Source organism: Nerophis ophidion, linkage group LG02, assembly GCF_033978795.1.
Source record: "Nerophis ophidion isolate RoL-2023_Sa linkage group LG02, RoL_Noph_v1.0, whole genome shotgun sequence".
Taxonomy (NCBI): Eukaryota; Metazoa; Chordata; class Actinopteri; order Syngnathiformes; family Syngnathidae; genus Nerophis; species Nerophis ophidion.
In genome coordinates, this window is record NC_084612.1 from 20071286 (window position 1) to 20091994 (window position 20709).

The following is a 20709-nucleotide window of genomic DNA, read 5'->3' on the forward strand; positions in this document are numbered from 1 at the left end:
AACATGTAATGGTGGTTCTTTGGTCAAAATGTTGCATACCGTATTTCCTTGAATTGCCGCCGGGGCGCTAATTAATTTCAAACCTCTTCTCACTCCTGCGCTTACCGAGGCATACGGTAAAAGTAAGCATGCGCTAATTATTTTAAAACCTCTTCTCACTACGGCACTTACTAAAGGCATGCAGTAAAAATTTGAGTGTGATGTAAGCTTGGACCTTAAATCCTACTGAATAGCTTTTAATCTTCTTCCCTTTAAGCGATTTCAAATTATCGGTATTGAAATAAGCCTCCTCCATTTTGAAAATGATGACAGGGGAAGTGTCACTCGTGACGTCACGAGTTTGACCAGGCGGTAATACTAAGCATGCGCTAATTATTTTGCAAAGCGAGTTTGACCCGGCAGTAATTCAAGGCAGGCGCATACTATATGCCCTGTCGTAATTCAAGGGAATACGGTAGATTATGTTTTACAGGTCATCTTTAAGCCACTTTCTGACTGTCCGTTTGGGATTCAATGTTTAGAATTAGCCCTGAGTGTCCATACCTAATCGACATTTACCCAAAGAGCTTTGTGCCAGTCCGCCATTGTAGTCTGTCGTTGTAGTTAATAAGTTCCTTATTTTCTCTATCCTCTTGTTGTGGGGAAGACTGGCTCGTACATGCACATGCATTCACCACTGTCTCCTTTTTTAGTACAAAGAGGTGTATAGTTCGAACTTATGTCTGTCAGTAGACTGGATATGGAATTGATACAACATGGATGACGGGGAGAAGACGCTGTCAAAGTGGAGGAACGTAAATAAGACTGCTCGCAAAACGGCGAATCTCGAACAGACGTCAGAAAGCGGCTTGAGGACTGTCTGTAAAACATAATCTATGCAGCATTTTGACAAAGAACTACCATTACATGTTATGTAGACCACAAGGAAGTGTTTTAATGTAGAAAACCATCCATCCATCCATCCATTTTCTACCGCTTATTCCCTTTCGGGGTCGCAGGGGGCGCTGGCGCCTATCTCAGCTACAATCGGGCGGAAGGCGGGGTACACCCTGGACAAGTCTCCAGCTCATCGCAGATGTAGAAAACCATCATATTATTACCCCTTTGAGAAGTGAGACAGGAGGACAGAAATGTTAGCAATGGTAACATACAGTGCTAAAATATTTTAACCGCAACATCATGCTAAGTTAGCCTACACTGCAAATTAGTTGCCACTGGCCAAGATGTACATTTTTTATTTGTCCCTAGTTTTAAGAGCTATTTACTTATTTTTAGGTAATGACTTTATATCTTTATCTTGATTTGATAGGCAATGACCATATTTTAATCTTGATTTTAGCATATATATATATATATATTGTGTCTATTGTAATTTGAAAATGATAAAATTAAAAAAACAACTATTCAAATAACATTTTGGGTTTTTGCCACGTAAAATAATCATGTTTACATATTCTGCAACATCTTGAGGATGCCTAATTTAAGATTTGTAATTTGAATAATGTGTGTTTTTAGAATAAAATAGTTATTTATATCTTAAAAGCCACCTTGATTTCTAGATACACAAATCTTAATTTACAATGTCTTATCAAATAAAAATAACGAGCTGCATCGACAGATATGTTCAGTATTTTTTTTTTCATAAAATCTAGTCTTTGTTTCTTATTTTCTGACGGATCTTTTTTTGCAGTGTATTAGTTGAAACTTAATGATCAGTTACATCTTCCATGTAAATAGCCAACTGACAAATAGATGGCATAGTGCAAGGCTGTCTTTAAAAATGTGTAATAAAAGCCTTTTTTTTTCTGTTTACAAATCTGTACTCTATGTATTGGTAGACATATACAATACACGGGTCGTAATATTTTTTAATGAGTTTTTTTTTTGGATAACAATATTATGGCTTTAAAAACCTCTACGGACGCACGGTATTTTTTTTCAAGCCAATACTAATACAGATTCTCTGCTTCCCAAGACCGGCATTTTATGTACAACCATTACTATAAAAGTTTTAATTTGATTGTAGTTTTTGCATATCTGGCTGTAAGATGCACTCAAACAAATGTGGATTTGACAAACTGTATCCGCATATATTCTGCATATGCATCAAGGCAGACACGCTAAATGGAGTGTGCTCACTATTTTGCTCATTTAAGAGATGCAATCCTCAGCGTAAGAGTTTAGTACCCTACTCTTTAGTGCCGCCCTAGTGGCTCCCTGGAGCATTTTTAAAAAAGGATGGAAAAAGATGGGGGAAAATAATTTTTTGTTTTTTGTTTGAGGACAAACATGACACAAACCTTCCTGTTTAATGTTTGTGGTGATTGTTTTGTCCTACTCATTTCTACGGTTCTTGAACTCATCATAATGTGGACTGTAATGCAACAGTTTGTTTACATGTCAAATCTTCAAATCCGAGTCCATAGTTCTCTCCGGGTTGGGGAGGAGACCTTGCCCCAAGTGGAGGAGTTCAAGTACCTAGGAGTTTTGTTCACGAGTGGGGGAAGAGTGGATCGTGAGATCGACAGGCGGATCAGTGCGGCGTATTCAGTAATGTGTACCGATCCATTGTGGTGAAGAAGGAGCTGAGCCGGAAGGCAAAGCTTTGATTTACCAGTCGATCTACGTTCCCATCCTCACCTATGGTCATGACCTTTGGGTCATGACCGAAAGGATAAGATCACGGGCGGCATAGCTCGGTTGGTAGAGTGGCCGTGCCAGCAACTTGAGGGTTGCAGGTTCGATTCCCGCTTGTGCCATCATGGTCACTGCCGTTGTGTCCTTGGGCAAGACACTTTACCCACCTGCTCCCAGTGCCACCCACACTGGTTTAAATGGAACTTAGATATTGGGTGTCACTATGTAAAGCGCTTTGAGTCACTTGAGAAAAGCGCTAAATAAATATAATTCACTTCACGGATACAAGCGGCCGTAATGAGTTTCTCCCGCCGTGTGGCGGGGCCCTCCCTTAGAGATAGGGTGAGACGCTCTGTCATCCGGGAGGAACTCAAAGTAAAGCCGCTGGTCCTTCACATCGAGAGGAGCCAGATGAGGTGGTCCGGGCATCTGGTCAGGATGCCACCCGAATGCCTCCCGAGGGAGGTGTTTAGGGCACGTCCAACCGGTAGGAGGCCACGGGGAAGACCCAGGACACGTTGTGAAGACTGTCTCTGGGCTGGCCTGGGAACGCCTCGGGATCCCCCGGGAAGAGCTTGACGAAGAGGCTGGGGAGAGGGAGGTCTGGGCTTCCCTGCTTAGGCTGCTACCCCCGCAACCCGACCTCGGATAAGCAGAAGAAGATGGATGGATGGATCTTCCACTCCTTTGTCTGAATTTGTCCACCAAAGGTTGTATCCTGTGCGTGAATGCACAAAGGTGCATTTTGTTGATGTTATTGACTTGTTGGAGTGCTAATCAGGCATATTTGGTCACTGCATGACTGCAAGCTAATCCATGCTAACATGCTATTTAAGCTAGATGTATGTACATATTGCATCATTATGCCTCATTTGTAGGTATATTTGAGCTCATTTAATATCCATTATTTTTATCCTCTTTGTATATAATTTAGTTTTGCATGTGTCATGACACTTTATCCGCACTGTATGTAATATTGGATGCATTTTAGATAGTTGTTTGTGTACCATGTTGTTCCAGACCACAGCAAACATTACCATAGCTTACCAAAGATTGTAATAAATCTATTAAAATAAGATAGCCTGCTGTTTCCTTTCATTTGGACACACACTTCCATACCTTTGGCCATTCAATTTTCAGAATATCCCTCCTTTTGAGTAGCTTCTGATTTACTAATGGTTTCTAATGTTGTAAAAATGTGTAGAATAAATATAAGATTTCAACATTTCTGTCAATGAAGACTTGCTTCAGTCTGTGACACATAGTCATTTTGATAGTAGGCTGATATAGACACTTACGTCATCTGTTGCCTTCATTATAAGACTTATATACAAATTTTCATTTTTTGCGGCTTGAGACAGATTAGTTTTTTCTATTTTTGGTCCAATATGGCTCTTTCAACGTTTTGGGCTGCCGAATCCTGGTTTAGTAGATTGGCTTTGCATGCACTACAATATTAAGTTTTAGTACACCTAATATTTTAGGAAGGTAGGGACAAGGTACACTGAGACAAGTTGGTGGTATAAGTCAGATAGAGCTAAGGAGTGTTGAACACGTTTTGAGACAAAGCTTTACTTCTACCAACAAGTCCTGTCTTTGGGGAGGTGCATTCTATGTCTATCTCTGAAATAAATATAAAACTTTGTTGCTCTTCCTGAGATCAGCACATTCTAGAAGAAGCAAATAATCCTCTCCGGCAGCTTGTGTGAAAGAGCTTGTTGCTGACTTTTAGCATAAAAAAAGGAGCTGAATGTTTTGCTCTAAGGCAGGGGTCGGCAACCTTTACCACCTAAAGAGACATTTTGACCCGTTTCACAAAATAAAAAAAAACAAAAGGAGCCACAAAACTCTTTTGAAATTTAAAATAAAATAACTGCATACAGCGTCGTTTTTTTTTTTGCTTTGTGCTATGTATTAACCAGGGGTCTCAGACACACGGCCCGCACCTTAATATGAAAATTTAATGTTAGTGCAGATCACAAGTTTTAAATTAATGCAGTTTGACTGCATCACACTTGCCAACCCTCCCAAACTTTCCGGGAGACTCCCGAATTTCAGAGCATCTATTCTCGCGAATGTCGGCTGATTTTTGCCCTTTAATATCTATATGGGCGTGCTATAATGGCGCTGCCTTTACCGCCCTCAACAACATGTACAAATAGCTAGCACTGCCCAGCCCCCAGTTGTATGTGGCTTCCACAGACACACTGAGACAACTGCAATACATCCTTGTTCAACAGCCATACAGGTTACACTGAGGGTTGTGATTTAAAGAACTTTAACACTCTTACTAATATGCGCCACACGGTAAACCCACACCAAACAAGAATGACAAACACCGGGCTACATTGTACCCCCGCTTACACCAAACCACCCCCTTCTGTGTGTCGGTTGAGGTGGGAGAGATTGGGGGGGGGGGCGTGGTTTCGTGCTAGTGGGGGTGTATAATGTAGCCCGGAATAGTTAGGGATGCATGGGATTCTGGGTATTTGTTCTGTTATGTTTATTTTGTGTTACAGTGAGGATGTTCTCCAGAAATGTGTTTGTCATTCTTGTTTGGTGTGGGTTCACAGTGTGGCACATATTACTGAGTGTTAAAGTTGTTTGTATCACAACTCTCAGTGTAACCTGTATGGCTGTTGAGTAAGTATGCCTTGCAGTCACTGTCGTGTATCAACAGAGGCTGCATACTACATGCAACCGGCATGCAAACAGATAGAATTGTGTAAAAGCGGGCGCGATGACAAGTTTTAGAGGACTATAGAAGCTTTGCCATCAGGGCACGCCCTCCATATTATCGACTAGGTTAACATCGGAGAATGTCGGCCCCGGTTGATTTCTGAGAGAGCTATTAAAATTTGGAAATTTCTCGGGATAAACAGGGGTTGTAAATTATGCAGCTGAGCCACATTAGAGTGATCAAAGAGCCGCATGCGGCCCCGGAGTCGCGGGTTGCCAACCCCTGCTCTAAAGTCATCATTCATTCACATGACCCTCCATACAAAAAATGTCTGAATGTTATTTTTTCATTGATGCAATGCATGAGATAACTTATTAAAGATATACCATATCAAGTGATCTATTTAGTTCTACTAGTCTGGGTGAAATATGTCCCCTTGCCTCAAATTAGCCAGGATAGGCTGGATGAATGGAGCATAGAATTTCAATGTACAAAGGAAAAAGTGTTACTTCCAAAAATCAAGGATTCTGGCACAAACACTAACAATGCTTTGAGGTTTGTTTACAACATTTGCTGAAATTGATATAATGACCTTACTAACAGCTTGCTACTTTCACCAAGAAGATTTACGATCTGGATATGTGTCAACGACACGTCCGGGGAAGCAAGCAAGCCTTTGTGAGCTCAGAATTAAAGTTTGATAAATTGTCTTTAACTCCTTAGAAGCTCGTCTGTATCACTTGGTGGTAAATATCCCAATGAAAGATGTATCAAATTCCAAACAAAGTCTAAGGGCCAGGTTTTTTTTTTTCCAAAATTATTTTTATCCCAAGCAACCTCCAGAGTATAAACCACCTCTTTCTATCTAGGCTGCATAGGAGGCCTGTCTCCTGGGACAGATGCTGAAGAGATGAACACTCCAGTAGAGGAAACCTCCTTAAGATAAGAGCGTTGACAAAAACAGCGAGCAGTGCCATGAACATAAAAGCAGAGTTGTAACTTGCTCGCAGCTGAAAGCCTGAGTTTGTCAGTCCAGAGGTGGTGCTTTGTCAACAAGTCAAAAAAAAAAAAAAAAAATGGAACTCGGTCTAAGTTTTGGTCAAGTCACTGCTGTCTTTGCAAAGAAAGCAAATTGGTTACATTCTCAAAAAGCAGGTCTTCGACATCTGTGCACTTCAGACCAGATCTGTGGCACAGTCTACCAGAATTGCCAACACCCAGGCATGATAAAACACACTGAACAGAATAAATCCAGCTACAAATGGTAAATGGGTTATACTTGAGTAGCGCTTTTCTACCTTCACGTGCGGTGAAGTAAACACCAGGTGAGGAATACATACTTTTGTTTCTTCTTTTTTTCTTTTCTTTTTTTTACTTAAATTCATATGTGCAGCTCTAGTCATTGTTGATTTAGGTTGCACATTGGAGTTACATGGGAAAAAAGGGAGTTATTTGCTTTCATAAATCGTTATCATAACGATAATATGATATGATAAATGGGTCCAAAAACTATTTGATATAGTTGTTATTAAATACTTTTTGGTCCTATTTGCTTTTAACAAAATAAATCTAGTATTGTGAGTGTATTTTACCTTTCTTTATTTGTATCTGAAGCAGCAATAGCTATCCTCCATGAAAACGTACTTTGTATGATCGCAATCTTTTTGTCTTAAAGTCCAGTTTAGAGAAGTATTTCATCTTGGATACAGTATATAATCCTAAATATTTGCAGAAACATTCATTTAATTCAATTTCATTCCAAGAAATTAAACAATATTTTCGCATCCGACAAAAAACACCCACAAACGCTGGCTTACTCTAATAAAAACGCCATGTTTCTTATAAATACAGTTAAAAAAAAAAGAAAATAAAAAAATGCTGGCTTCCGCTGGAGAGACCTGTGTTTGCTTGATTGAGCGCCCCCACCTCTCCCAGTGTGGTGAGTCAGAGTACTGCTGATGCATTGAACTGCAAGTTGACAATATATCGCCCCCTACCTTGAGGCAGAGGTACTTGCTACCTCAAGACCTGCCTTTTCCACGTGGCAACAAGGATGCATTCCCTCGCACGCACGCCCAATACACAATGTGTGTAGCCGTGGAGTCACCGCCTGTGTCTGCCTCACTTCTCATCTGCTGCATTGTTTTGATCAGGAAACATGGAATTTCCACGATTTTGACCATGAAAATCATCAAAATATACAGGAACCACACCAAAATCACATAGAAAGCATAAACCAAAGGAGAAATATTAAAACTTATTTTATTTTATGACTGCGTTTTGGAACATCTCATGGTTAAGCCATCTGTTGGCAGGTGAGGCACTGCCTCACTTGCCTCCCCTGACAGCACGTCACTGCCTTCAAAGTACTCAAAGCGCTTTGATACTATTTCCACATTCACCCATTCACACACACATTCACACATTGATGGCGGGAGCTGCCATGCAAGGCCCTAAACACAACCCAACAGGAGCAAGAGTAAAGTGTCTTGTTCAAGGACACAACGAACGTGACAAGGTTGGTAGAAGGTTGTGATCGAACCTAGAACCCCACTTTTTTTTTTTTTTTTTTTTAACTAAATACAACAATGATACTTGTTGAGCATTTACAGGAGGGAAAGTATTCATATGGCCCCTCAATGGAAAGATTTCACATGAGAGGAAGGGAATGGAAAATGATGGAAAGCACCATTCTACATAGCAACTAATGCTGTGGTCAAAGTTGGAATTGCCACAAAACTGAATTTTGTGCAGATAGTGCTACACCCCCACATTTGTCACGTTTCGTGTGTCGGATAAACCGCTACGAATGGTGTTGATCTGCCATCTCTTTTCTGCTATGCCCCCCTCTCCTGCGTGGAGAGGTTATCAGGTGACCACAGATGACGCCCTAGCTGTTCGAAGTCAGGACCTGGGGTGGACCACCCATCTGTGCATCAGTCGGTGACGTCTCTGCGCTGCTGACTTGTTTCCACTCAAGATAATACTCTGCTGGCCCACTATGGACCAGACCATCACACTAATAACTAGATCCACTAAGGACTGCACTGTCACACTATTAACTGGATTCACTCGACATCCATTGCACCGGCCAACCGGGGGGGTCCCCACATCTGCGGTCCCCTCCAAGGTTTCTCATTGTATCCCATTGGGTTGAGTTTTTTCTTGCCCTGATGTGGGATCTGAGCTGACAATGTCATTGTGGCTTGTGCAGCCCTTTGAGACACGTTTGATTAAAGGCTGTATAAATAAACTTTGATTGATTGATTGACCTGAACCCCTTTCCTACTGTAGCAACAAAGTAGCTGGTGCAGTGGGAGAGTGGCCGTGCGCAACCCAAAGGTCCCTGGTTCAATCCCCACCTAGGACCAACCTCGTCACGTCCGTTGTGTCCTGAGCAAGACACTTCACCCTTGCTCCTGATGGGCGCTGGTTAGCGCCTTTCATGGCAGCTCCCTCCATCAGTGTGTGAATGTGTGTGTGAATGGGTGAATGTGGAAGTAGTGTCAAAGCGCTTTGAGTACCTTGAAGGTAGAAAAGCGCTATACAAGTACAACCCGTTTATCATTTATCATTTAATTTTACATGGCAACTCCAGTAAAGAAAAGCATACATGTAAAAAAACCTCTACTGTCATATACTGTATTTAGGACCTGTGAAGGAACTCATAACTCAAAATATTTGTTTCTCGAATTGAAAATGGGTTGAAACCAAAATAATTTGTACTGAAACTTCCAAAAACAGCACCAACTTTAAAATGTAAAAAAAAAAAAATAACTTCTACATAAAACATATTGTATGAAAACTATCCATCCTTTCATCCATCCATCCATCTTCTTCCACTTATCCAAGGTCGGGTTGCGGGGGCAGCAGCCTAAGCAGGGAAGCCTAGAGTTTCCTCTCCCCAGCCACTTCGTCCAGCTCTTCCCGGGGGATCCCGAGGCGTTCCCAGGCCAGCCGGGAACACCTCGCTTTGAAAATTATAAGTCAGAGAGACAAGCTCATATCTAAATATCAAAATTTAATTTTGTTCCTAAAAATATATTTTTTAATAACGTTAATGTAGTGTTTTTGTATTGGCAAATAGTATAAAGTTAGCATTTTTTTCCGTCAAAATTGAAAGAAATTGAAAAAAATAATACAACAGAATGTCATACAAACAACTACGGTAGTTCTATAAATTAATGTAATAATAATTTACTGCATTTACCTTGGAGAGCAGTCTTCTACAATGTAGCCAGCTGCTGCTCTGTCAAACACACCATCAATATCTTCTCTATATTTTCATAAATAAATGTCTGTCACTGAGGAATTAATTTAACACCTTTGGCTGACTTTATTATAGCTTTTATGGACTCCTTCTGATTGAGTATACTACTGCTGCTATAAATGCTTCATTCAGTATTCAATGAATACCATCCGCTTCTTTCCAGAAACAATTTTTTTCAGATGCATCTTTGGAAAAACTGAAGTTTTGTCTGTCGAGCTATTAGAGGTGGTAAAAATAATCACTTCCTTGATGCATCACGATTGGAATGCGAACCTGATTCAACTGACACATGTCCAAATGTCAATGATTTATGTTTGTTACATGAAGTAATACAGACAGTTTTAAAATGCAGATCTACTGCAAACACACACGGTGACAGGAAGACAGGAAAGCTGTGCTAGGCTAGCTCGAATGTGAAATAGTGGAATAAATGCTTTGTACATTTCAACAGAAGTCTAACTGGAACAATATTACAAAAGATGAGGACTTTAGCAAATAGATGAATACCTCAAGAGGATCAATAGTAGCCACAAAGTGCGGCAACACTGTCAGCTGAGATAGTAATCAACTTGTTTGGCACATACCAGAATCTGGATCGGAGCATTCACACTTGATCACCGAAACCACACCATCCATCCATTTCTACCGCTTATTCCCTATGAGGTCGCGGGGGGAGCTGATGCCTATCTCAGCTACAAATCGGGCGGAAGGCGGGGTACACCCTGGACAAGTCGCTACCTCATCGCAGACTGAAACCCCATTATCAAATAAATTGCAACAACCTTCACTTTAACTGAACCAAACTTTAACGTTGCAACACAGTCTAGAGTTCTTTAGATCAGATGTGTCAAACTATATTCAAGGCCCAGGGGCCAAATCTGGCCCGCCACGTTTTATGTTGCTGGCGAAAGCCCAGAAATAATGTGTGTCAATAAAGCACTCTCAATCTTACTAAACATATTTGTTCTTTCAATTTTGACGGAAGAAAATGCTAACTTTACAGCATTTGATAATGCAAAAACACTACATTAACATAATTAAATGTTTTTGTAAGAACAAAATTCAATTTTAATATTTAGATATGAGCTTGTCACTCTGACTTATAATTTCAAAGCAAGTTATCCATCAATTTTTAATTATGTATATATATATATATATATATATATATATATATATATATATATATATATATATATATATATAATTTTGGAACCGAGAATCGTGTTGAATTGAAAAAAAAAATCGATTTGGAATCGAATCATGACCCCAAGAATCGACATTGAATCGAATCGTGGGACTACCAAAGATTCACAGCGCTAATACATATATATATATATATATATATATATATATATATATATATATATATATATATATATGTATGTGTGTATATATATATATATATATATATATATATCAGTGTTAAATTAATGCAGTAATGTATAATTATTGGCTATCAGACATAACACATTGAGAAAAAAAACACATATAACTTTAACTACCCATTGTTATTAAGGTGTAAATTATGTAGGTCTTCTGATATTTTTCTTGTTAATTATCCTTTAGTGTATTTTCAGGAAATGTTTTCTCCTCCCATTCTCAGAAAGGTCTCTAATAATTTGTCACTGATAGTTTTTACATTTGGTTTGTCTTTTACTAAAATACAAGGACCTTATTTTTTTTGTCTTTATATACTTTTGTATAGAAAATATGATCATTTTGTGTTCTCTCTTTTACTTGTGTTTGAAAATGATATTTAAGAACCAAGGAATCATTTTATGATGTTATGATCTCTTAGCACATACCTGGAATGGTCCACTTGGATTGATGTCAAAGTAAGCTTTCTTCCAATTGGGGCCTTGGTGATCTGACTTGCTCCACAATAAGGTGTCCACGGAGGCAATGCTCCTAACTCTCAGGAGGACGTTTAGCGTGCCTGCGAAAAGGTATTAATGATTAGTGAACAAAAAAAGCTTTGACTAAACAAGCTCAAACTCATGACATCCAATATGAGATATGTACTTTATAATCCCAGCAACCACAATGATATTGAATCAATACTTACCAAACAGTGTCAATACAAACTTTTTTAAAGGCCTACTGAAACCCACTACTACCGACCACGCAGTCTGATAGTTTATATATCAATAATGAAATAATAACATTGCAACACATGCCAATACGGCCGGTTTAGTTTACTAAATTACAGTTTTAAATTTCCCGCGGAGTTTCTTGTTGAAAACGTCGCGGGATGATGACGCATATGATGACGCGTGCGCGTGATGTCTCGAGGTGGAGGGGACATATTAGCGCAGCACCACTAGCGGCTAAAAGTCGTCTCTTCTTATCGCGCAATAACACAGTAATTTGGACATCTGTGTATTGCTGAATCTTTTGCAATTTGTTCAATTAATAATGGAGAAGTCAAAGTAGAAAGACGGAGGTGGGAAGCTTTAGCCTTTAGCCACACAAACACACAGTGTTTCCTTGTTTAAATTTCCCGGAGGTGAAGCTTTACTATGGATCAGAGCGGTCAAGTGAACATGGATCCCGACCACTTGTCAACCGGCAGGTTTCGGTGAGAAAATAGTGGTAAAAAGTAGCTTCTTCACGGAGATCAGCGGAACTACTGCCATGCTGCTGCTGCCGTGACTAATTCCCTCAGAGACTGGCGTCAAGACACCCGTGGACACACCCCTCTGACTTTCAGGTACGACCATATAATCTCACTAAAACACAATAGAAAGATAAGGGATTTCCCAGAATTATCCTAGTAAATGTGTGTAAAAACATCTGAATCGCTCACAATGCAATCGCCTTTTTTATTTTTAAACTTTATTTATTTTTTTGTAGTCTTTCACTATCAATATCCTCAGCCACAAATCTTTCATCCTTGCTCAAATTAATGGGGAAATTGTCGTTTTCTCGGTCCGAATAGTTATTTTTGTTGGAGGCTCCCATTATAAACAATGTAATGATGTGAGGCGCCCTCACATCTTCACTTCCGGTAAAGGAAAAGCTTTTTTATTAGCGACCAAAAGTTGCGAACTTTATTGTCGATGTTCTCTACTAAATCCTTTCAGCAAAAATATGGCAATATAGCGAAATGATCAAGTATGACACATAAAATGGACCTGCTATCCCCGTTTAAATAAGAAAATCTCATTTCAGTAGGCCTTTAAAGTGGCTGTTATATTAAACTTTGCAAGCAAATTAGCCCAGTGGTAAAGTCTGCCTACTTCCAGCCGAGACTACTTCAGAAGGTCAAATCATACCTGCCTGTATACCAGTTAAAATCAGTCATGCATGCACGATTAACTTCCGGCTTGGACTACTATAATTCTTTATACGTCGGCATTAATCAGTCCTCCACTTGCCGTTTACAACTGATCCTCATCTGACTTACTTATTTTGCACATAGGGCGCTAAGGTCATCCGACCAGTGCTTTTTAGAGTGCATAAAGTCCATGTTAAACACATATGGATATATTTTTATGTTTTTGTTTAGTACTTTTTTTTTTTTTTACCATTCTTATGGATAAACAATTTTTTTAATTAATAGTGCTTATTTTGTTATGTATGTGTCGTGCTTATTTTGTTTTTTACATTGTATTGATTGATTCGCTTAGCTGTGTTTTATATATAGAATTTTTAATACTTGCATGGCAGCTCCCACCATCACTGTGTGAATGGGTGAATGTGGAAATAGTGACAAAGCGCTTTGAGTTCCTTAAAAAGGTAGAAAAGTGCTACACAAGTATAACCCATTTACAATTTTGTGTTTTTCTATTTTTGTTTGTAACTTTTTTATTAATCTGTACAGCACTTTGGGGCAGTTGTGGCTGTTTTCAAATTGTGCTATAGCAATAAATAAACATTGACCATCACATTAGATTCCATGAAAATGCAGTGTGGCTCATTACAGCCCAGACATTGAACAAGGCCAATTCAAAGTATGTGCTTTACCTTTTTACCAAACACATTAAGAGACCACATTGTAAATAATTCCATCATTAATGCTATTAATAATGTAACATGGGTGGACGAATATAAGATAAAAGTTAATGTGGTGAGAAGTATATATACAGTGGTACTTCAACTTGAGAGTGCCCTGCTTAAGAGCATTTTGATATAAGAGCTGTCTTCCGGCTAATTAAAGAAGCAAGCAAACATTTTGAGTTAAAAGCTTGTGCCACTGTGATCCGTTCCAACCATCTGGTCTTATTCACGAGCATAAATTATAGCTACATATTGACGTGACTTTGTTTTTCAATCATTGGAAGGAAGAAAGCCAGTGTAAAAGACAATAGTAAGAAAAGAGATGTGGCACTGCTAGTCTGCAACATATTAAAGCAGAATGATTCAAAATGCCAGCCAAGGATGTTAAAATAATATCTAAATTATGGACATGTATCCATTAAAATAAAAAAAAAGTCCACACTCCAAGGTAAATACTGTAACTTATTACAAACCCCGTTTCCATATGAGTTGGGATATTGAGTTATGTAAATATAAAAATCCTTTTCAACCCATATTCAATTGAATGCACTACAAACACAATATATTTGATATTCAAACTCATAAACTTTAGTTTTTTATTTGCAAATAATAATTAACTTAGAATTTCATGGCTGCAACACGTGCCAAAGTAGTTGGGAAAGGGCATGGTCACCACTGTGTTACATCACATTTTCTTCTAACAACACTTTATAAACGTTTGGGAACTGAGGAAACTAATTGTTGAAGCTTTGAAAGTGGAATTATTTCCCATTCTTGTTTTATGTAGAGCTTCAGTCGTTACACAGTCCGGGGTCTCCGCTGTCATATTTTACGCTTCATAATGCGCCACAAATTTTCGATGGGAGTCATGTCTGGACTGCAGGTGGGCCAGGAAAGTACCCGCACTCTTTTAATACGAAGCCACGCTGTTGTAACACGTGGCTTGGCATTGTTTTCTTGAAATAAGCACGGGCGTCCATGATAACGTTGCTTGGATGACAGCATTTGTTGCTCCAAAACCTGTATGTACCTTTCAGCATTAATGGTGCCTTCACAGATGTGTAAGTTACCAATGCCTTGGGCACTAATACACCCCCATACCATCACAGATGCTGGCGTTTGAACTTTGCGCCAATAACAATCCGGGTGGTTATTTTCCTCTTTGTTCCGGAGGACACCACGTCCACAGTTTCCAAATATAATTTGAAATGTGGACTTGTCAGGCCACAGAACACTTTACCACTTTGCATTAGTCCATCTTAGATGAGCTCGGGCCCAGCGAAGCCAGCGGCGTTCCTTCGTGTTGTTGATAAATGGCTTTCGGTTTGCATAGTAGAGTTTTAACTTGCATTTACAGATGTAGCGATCAACTTTAGTTACTGACAGTCATTTTATGAAGTGATCCTGAGCCCATGTGGTGATATCCTTTACACACTGATGTCGGTTTTTGATGCAGTACCGCCTGAGGGTTCAAAGGTCAGTAATATCATCGCTTAGGTGCAGTGAATTCTCCAGATTCTCTGAACCTTTTGATGATTTTAGGGACTGTAGATGGTAAAATCCCTAAATTCCTTGCAATAGCTCGTTGGGAAATGTTGTTCTAAAACTGTTCGACAATTTGCTTACAAATTGGTGACCCTCGGCCCATCCTTGTTTGTGAATTACTTAGCATTTCATGGAAGCTGGTTTTATACCCAATCATGGCACCCACCTGTTCCCAATTAGCCCGCACACCTGTGGGATGTTCCAAATGAGTGTTTGATGAGCTTTCCTCAACCTTATCGGTATTTATTGCCACTTTTCCCTACTTCTTTGTCACGTGTTGCTGGCATAATATTCTAAAGTTAATGATTATTTGAAAAAAAAAAAAGTTTATCGGTTTGAACATCTAATATGTTGTCTTTGTAGCATATTCAATTGAATATGGGTTGAACATGATTTGCAAATCATTAAATTCCTTTTATATTTACATCTAACACAATTTCCCAACTCATGTGGAAACGGGGTTTGTACTTCATAAAACTACCGGAACTGTATAGACTATTCAATTGTATTGTTTTCTCATCTAAAAATGAGTTTTTCTTTTAAAAAGGGTTCTGTTTTAGGAGCCACGCACCAATTAAATTGATTTTATTTAATTTCAATGGGCAGCGTTGATTTGAGATGCAAGTGTTTTGAGTTAATTATTCAATACCGCCTTCATTCCCCACTCCATCCAGCTGTATAATCACTCGCCGTACAGCAGTAGATGATATCTGTTTATTACCTGACGGCTTCTATGTTAGCTACCTCTCTTTGTTTATAATGTATATTTTCTTCTGAATCTGCTCTCCATTTTATGTTGCGCTTTATTTTGCTGCAGCTGTTACATATGCTCTAATATTGAACATGGTAATTGGAATTTGTTATATATTGTAGACATTATATAAAAGTATAATATAATAATATAATATATCAGTATATATCATATGATGTATATACAATATGTAAATATTACATGTATGTTATCTTTTATACTGCTACTATGGTACATTTTTAGTAGGGCTGCAAAACTTTGGGTGTCCCACGATTCGATTCAATATCGATTCTTGGGGTCGCGATTCAATTATAAATCGATGTTTCCGATTCAACGCGATTCTCGATTCAAAAACGATATTTTTCCAATTCAAAATGATTCTGTATTCATTCAATACATATGATTTCAGCAGGATCTACCCCAGTCTGCTGACATGCGAGTAGAGTAGTGGATTTAAAAAAAAAACTTTTATAATTGTAAATGACAATGTGTTAGCAACCGATTGCAATAATGCAAATTTGTTTTAACTATTAAACGAACCAAAAATACGACTTATTTTATCTTTGTGAAAACATTGGACACAGTGTGTTGTCAAGCTTAGAGATGTGATGCAAGTGTAAGCAACTGTGACACTATTGTTCTTTTTTTTTATTTTTTACAAATGTCTAATGATAATATCAATGAGGGATTTTTAATCACTGCTATGCTGAAATTGTAACTAATATTTATACTGTTTTTGATAAAATTCATTTTTGTTTCACTACTTTTGGTTTGTTCTGTGTCGTGTTTGTGTCTCCTCTCAATTGCTCTGTTTATTGCAGTTCTGAGTGTTGCTGGGTCAGGTTTGGAATTGGATTGCATTGTTATGGCATTGTTATGGCATTGCTGTGTATTGTTTTGTTGGATTGATAAAAAAAAAAAAAAATTGAAAAATAATTTAAAATTTTTTTTTTTTTAATTTCAAAATGAGAATCGATTCTGAAACGCACAATGAGGATCGCGATTAAATTCGAATCGATTTTTTCCCACACCCCTAATTTTTAGTCTACTTTATACCTTTTGTTTTCGCCCTCTTTTTGTGTCCTTGTGTTCACCACATTCTACCGAGGCACTATAGACAGCCTACTGCCCAACTGCATCTCTGTTCGGACTCGAGCCTGCATTGCCTCAGACTGGAAGTCTCTGCAGAGAGTGGTGAGAATGGTGGAAAAGATCATCAGGACCCCTCTTCCTCCTATCCGGGAAATTACAAAAAGCCGCTGCCTGACCAGGGCTCAGGAAGTCTCCTCCCACCCCCACCAAGGACTGTTTTCACTGCCGGACTCTAGAAAGAGGTTCCACAGCCTCCGTAGAAGAACCACCAAGTTCTGTAACAGCTTCTTCCCTCAGGCCGTAAGACTCTTGCATGCATCATAATAATCCACTCAATTCCCCCCAAAAACGGATTAACTCACCTGAAATATAAAGACAATATAACATACATCCATAAACCTGGATGCATAGGCAAAAGTGCAATATATTTATCTGTACAATAATCCATTTATTTATATCTGCACCTTATTGCTCTTTTACCCTGCACTACAACTAGCTAATGCAACGGAATTTCGTTCGTATATGTACTATAAAGTTAAAATTTTAATGACAATAAAAGGAAGTCTAAGTCTGTAAGTCTAATTATCCTTTCCATCCTTTGAAACTGAGCAACTGTGTCGAACAATTTCCCCTGTGGATCAATACAGTTTGTCTAAGTCTAAATCTAAGTCTAAGTTAAGAGTGCCAAATAGGCTTCTAAATTGAGGTACTACTATATTTACTGTAGTGTACACATAGTCTGATTGAATACAAACTTTAGGCTTTTCCTCATAACATCCAAAGGAACTTTCCATATTTTTATAGCAAAAAGCGTATGTACACTCTCAGGTTTTTCACTGACAGTTTAGTTATGTTTTCCTGGACATTGCCTGCCATTTCTGCATCTTGGGGTTCCTCTTGGGCTGGAGTATTCTGTCACATGGTGTTGGTGACGAACACCAAGATGCAGAGATGGCAGGGTTTGTCCAAGAAAACATAACTAAAATGTCAGTGACAAACCTGACATACACAATGGAGTTTACTAAACATACAGTAAATAACTATAGTTTTAGGGCATATATTACTATATATTACTTCTCAGTGGCCTAGTGGTTAGAGTGTCCGCCCTAAGATCGGTAGGTCATGAGTTCAAATCATACCAAAGACTATAAAAATGGGACCCATTACCTCCCTGCTTGGCACTCAGCATTAAGGGTTGGAATTGGGGTTTAAATCACCAGAAAGGATTCCCGGGCGCGGCACCGCTGGTGTCCACTGCTCCCCTCACCTCCCAGGGGGTGATCAAGGGTGATGGGTCAAATGCAGAGAATCATTTCGCCACATCTAGTATGTGTGTGACAATCATTGGTACATTGACTTTTTAACTTCGTTTATAAAAGACAACAAAATAGGGATATGGAAGAAAGAGTAAAATGCTGGAGGGCTGCCCTCATCAGGTACTGTCACAAAATGATATTTGGAGGGTGACTGACCTGCCATGCAAACTTTTAATACAGCTGTCATAAAGTGATTCGTTCACATTAGGAAGCCAAGGAATGACTGTAAGAACAAAATCTAACACAACACGACCTCCCTGGGCTCCTTTAAACGAGCTCAAAGCACAACTCCTTTGACTCTCTCAGGTCTGAAAGTAGTTGAAGAATCATTCATCTTGTTAACAATTCCCAGACAGCTCTTAAGTGCAATACTAACCAACATGCAGTCTCCGAGCACATGTGGAAGCAGGCAAAGGTGCTCAGATATTTGGTGTTTTACCGTTGGGGAGTGTGTGTTTTTGCAGTGAGTTTGTAGATTGATTGCTCCATATGCCCACGAATGTTCTCCACTCTCACGGGTGACATTATTTGCATTTTTTTTTGAGGGAATGTGACTCATGCCTTGAAATAATTAAGCTGGTAAGTCGTTAACGTTGTAGTCTGTCACAAGGGAGGCGTGTCAAGGGTAAGTGTACTGTAAGACAATGCCAACATTACTCCTGCTTTGATTACACGCTGCTTCAACGCTCCATGAGATTCTATATTAATACAGTTTTGTACAGTTAAGAACCGATCCGTAAATACCTTGGTCAACATTTTGAATTACATTTTTATTTTATTTTATTTGGTTATAATGGCTATTTTATATAAGGAAATGACAGGGAAGTGGCACAAGACAGTAAGATATTAGGTTAAGAGAAATACGGGGGCAGTATAGCTCGGTTGGTAGAGTGGCTCGTTTGGTAGAGTGGCCGTGCCAGCAACTTGAGGGTTGCAGGTTCGATTCCCGCTTCCGCCATCCTAGTCACTGCCGTTGTGTTCTTGGGCAAGACACTTTACCCACCTGCTCCCAGTGCCACCCACACTGGTTTGAATGTAACTTAGATATTGGGTTTCACTATGTAAAGCACTTTGAGTCACTAGAAAAAAAGCGCTATATAAATATAATTCACTTCACGTTAATTTGTTTAATCAATATTTTTGTATTTGCATTTTTTACACTTTAAAAATAAATGTCTCAAATTGTTCACATTCTTCCTCAGTGCATACATTGCGTTGTAAAGCTATTTATTGTAACAAATTAAAAGGCTCTCTGTTAGGGTTGTGACTGAAAATGTTTTTTTATCTTTTATTATTATTACTACTATTATTATCAACATTAAGTATAATTATTATTATATTTTAATTTAGTACGTATCATTATTATTATTATTTATAATATCAGTATTACAATTATTTGAATTATTATCATTACCCCTCACAGAAAAGAAAAAAACGTGGTATGATTATTAATAATAACACTGTAATACTGCTATTTTAATTACATATTTTTTATTATTATAAATATTGCATAATAACATTATTTTATGTATTGTTGACTGCAATTTCTAATCATTGAAAAAAAAGTTTTGTGCCATTAATTATTTCATTAAAATTATGAAATGATTTGTATTATTTAAACTGCAATAATAATATTATATAATGAAACAAAAATGTAATGTCATAATCAATTTTTTTTCCACAACACTAAATATTACTACAGTTTTCATTATTATTGTATTAAACAGATTTATTTAAAATACTACATCATATAATCAAATGTCGTATTCAAAATTATGATTATAAACATTATCCTTACTTTTAGTTGTAGTGGTGGTAGTGGTAAGTTTAAAACCAATATTTGCACAATGTGAGTATTATTTAATGAACCAATATAGTGCGAAAAGTCAAATGTCCGAGCCAGCTGTCACTTGACATTTAGATGAATAGAATTATAAAACGTAATGTAAAAAACCACAAAGGCTGATTCCCACTTTTACCTGACAGACACAAAGAATAGGAGAATAAATCTGTTGACTGTTGTAAAGAAGGGTTCTTAGAAAAGCACAGCTCTATTAAAGCTGCACACACACACACACACAACACACACACACACACGCGCACAAAGGCAAACACATTCCGTGTATTAGCTGTGCAACTCTTCAATTTCGGTCATGTAGAAATTTGCTGACATGAATTCTTTCCCTGGTCCGACCCTCATGTGCCTTGAAGCTTCTAAAATAAACACACAACCCAAAAAACAAACCCTCCTGTCTCCGGCAACGGCATGGAAACATTACTGTAGGGCATGGCGCTAAATCCGCCAAATGTTGCTTTAGTGTCCATTACAGACCATATGCAGGATAATTGTTCATCCATCCATCCATTTTCTACCGCTTATTCCCTTTGGGGTCGCGGGGGGCGCCGGTGCCTAACTCAG

General features: G+C 38.5%; 1 protein-coding gene across 3 annotated transcripts in view; it reads right to left on the reverse strand.

Annotated features, from left to right (window-relative positions):
• Positions 1–20709, reverse strand: part of LOC133537626 (MAM domain-containing glycosylphosphatidylinositol anchor protein 1) — a 569362-nt gene that overhangs the window by 61493 nt on the left and 487160 nt on the right. For all 3 annotated transcript variants that reach the window (XM_061878797.1, XM_061878798.1, XM_061878796.1), the window contains exon 16: positions 11393–11523. In XM_061878797.1, coding sequence (XP_061734781.1) covers positions 11393–11523 — 131 coding nt within the window. The remainder of the gene's footprint in view (positions 1–11392; positions 11524–20709) is intronic.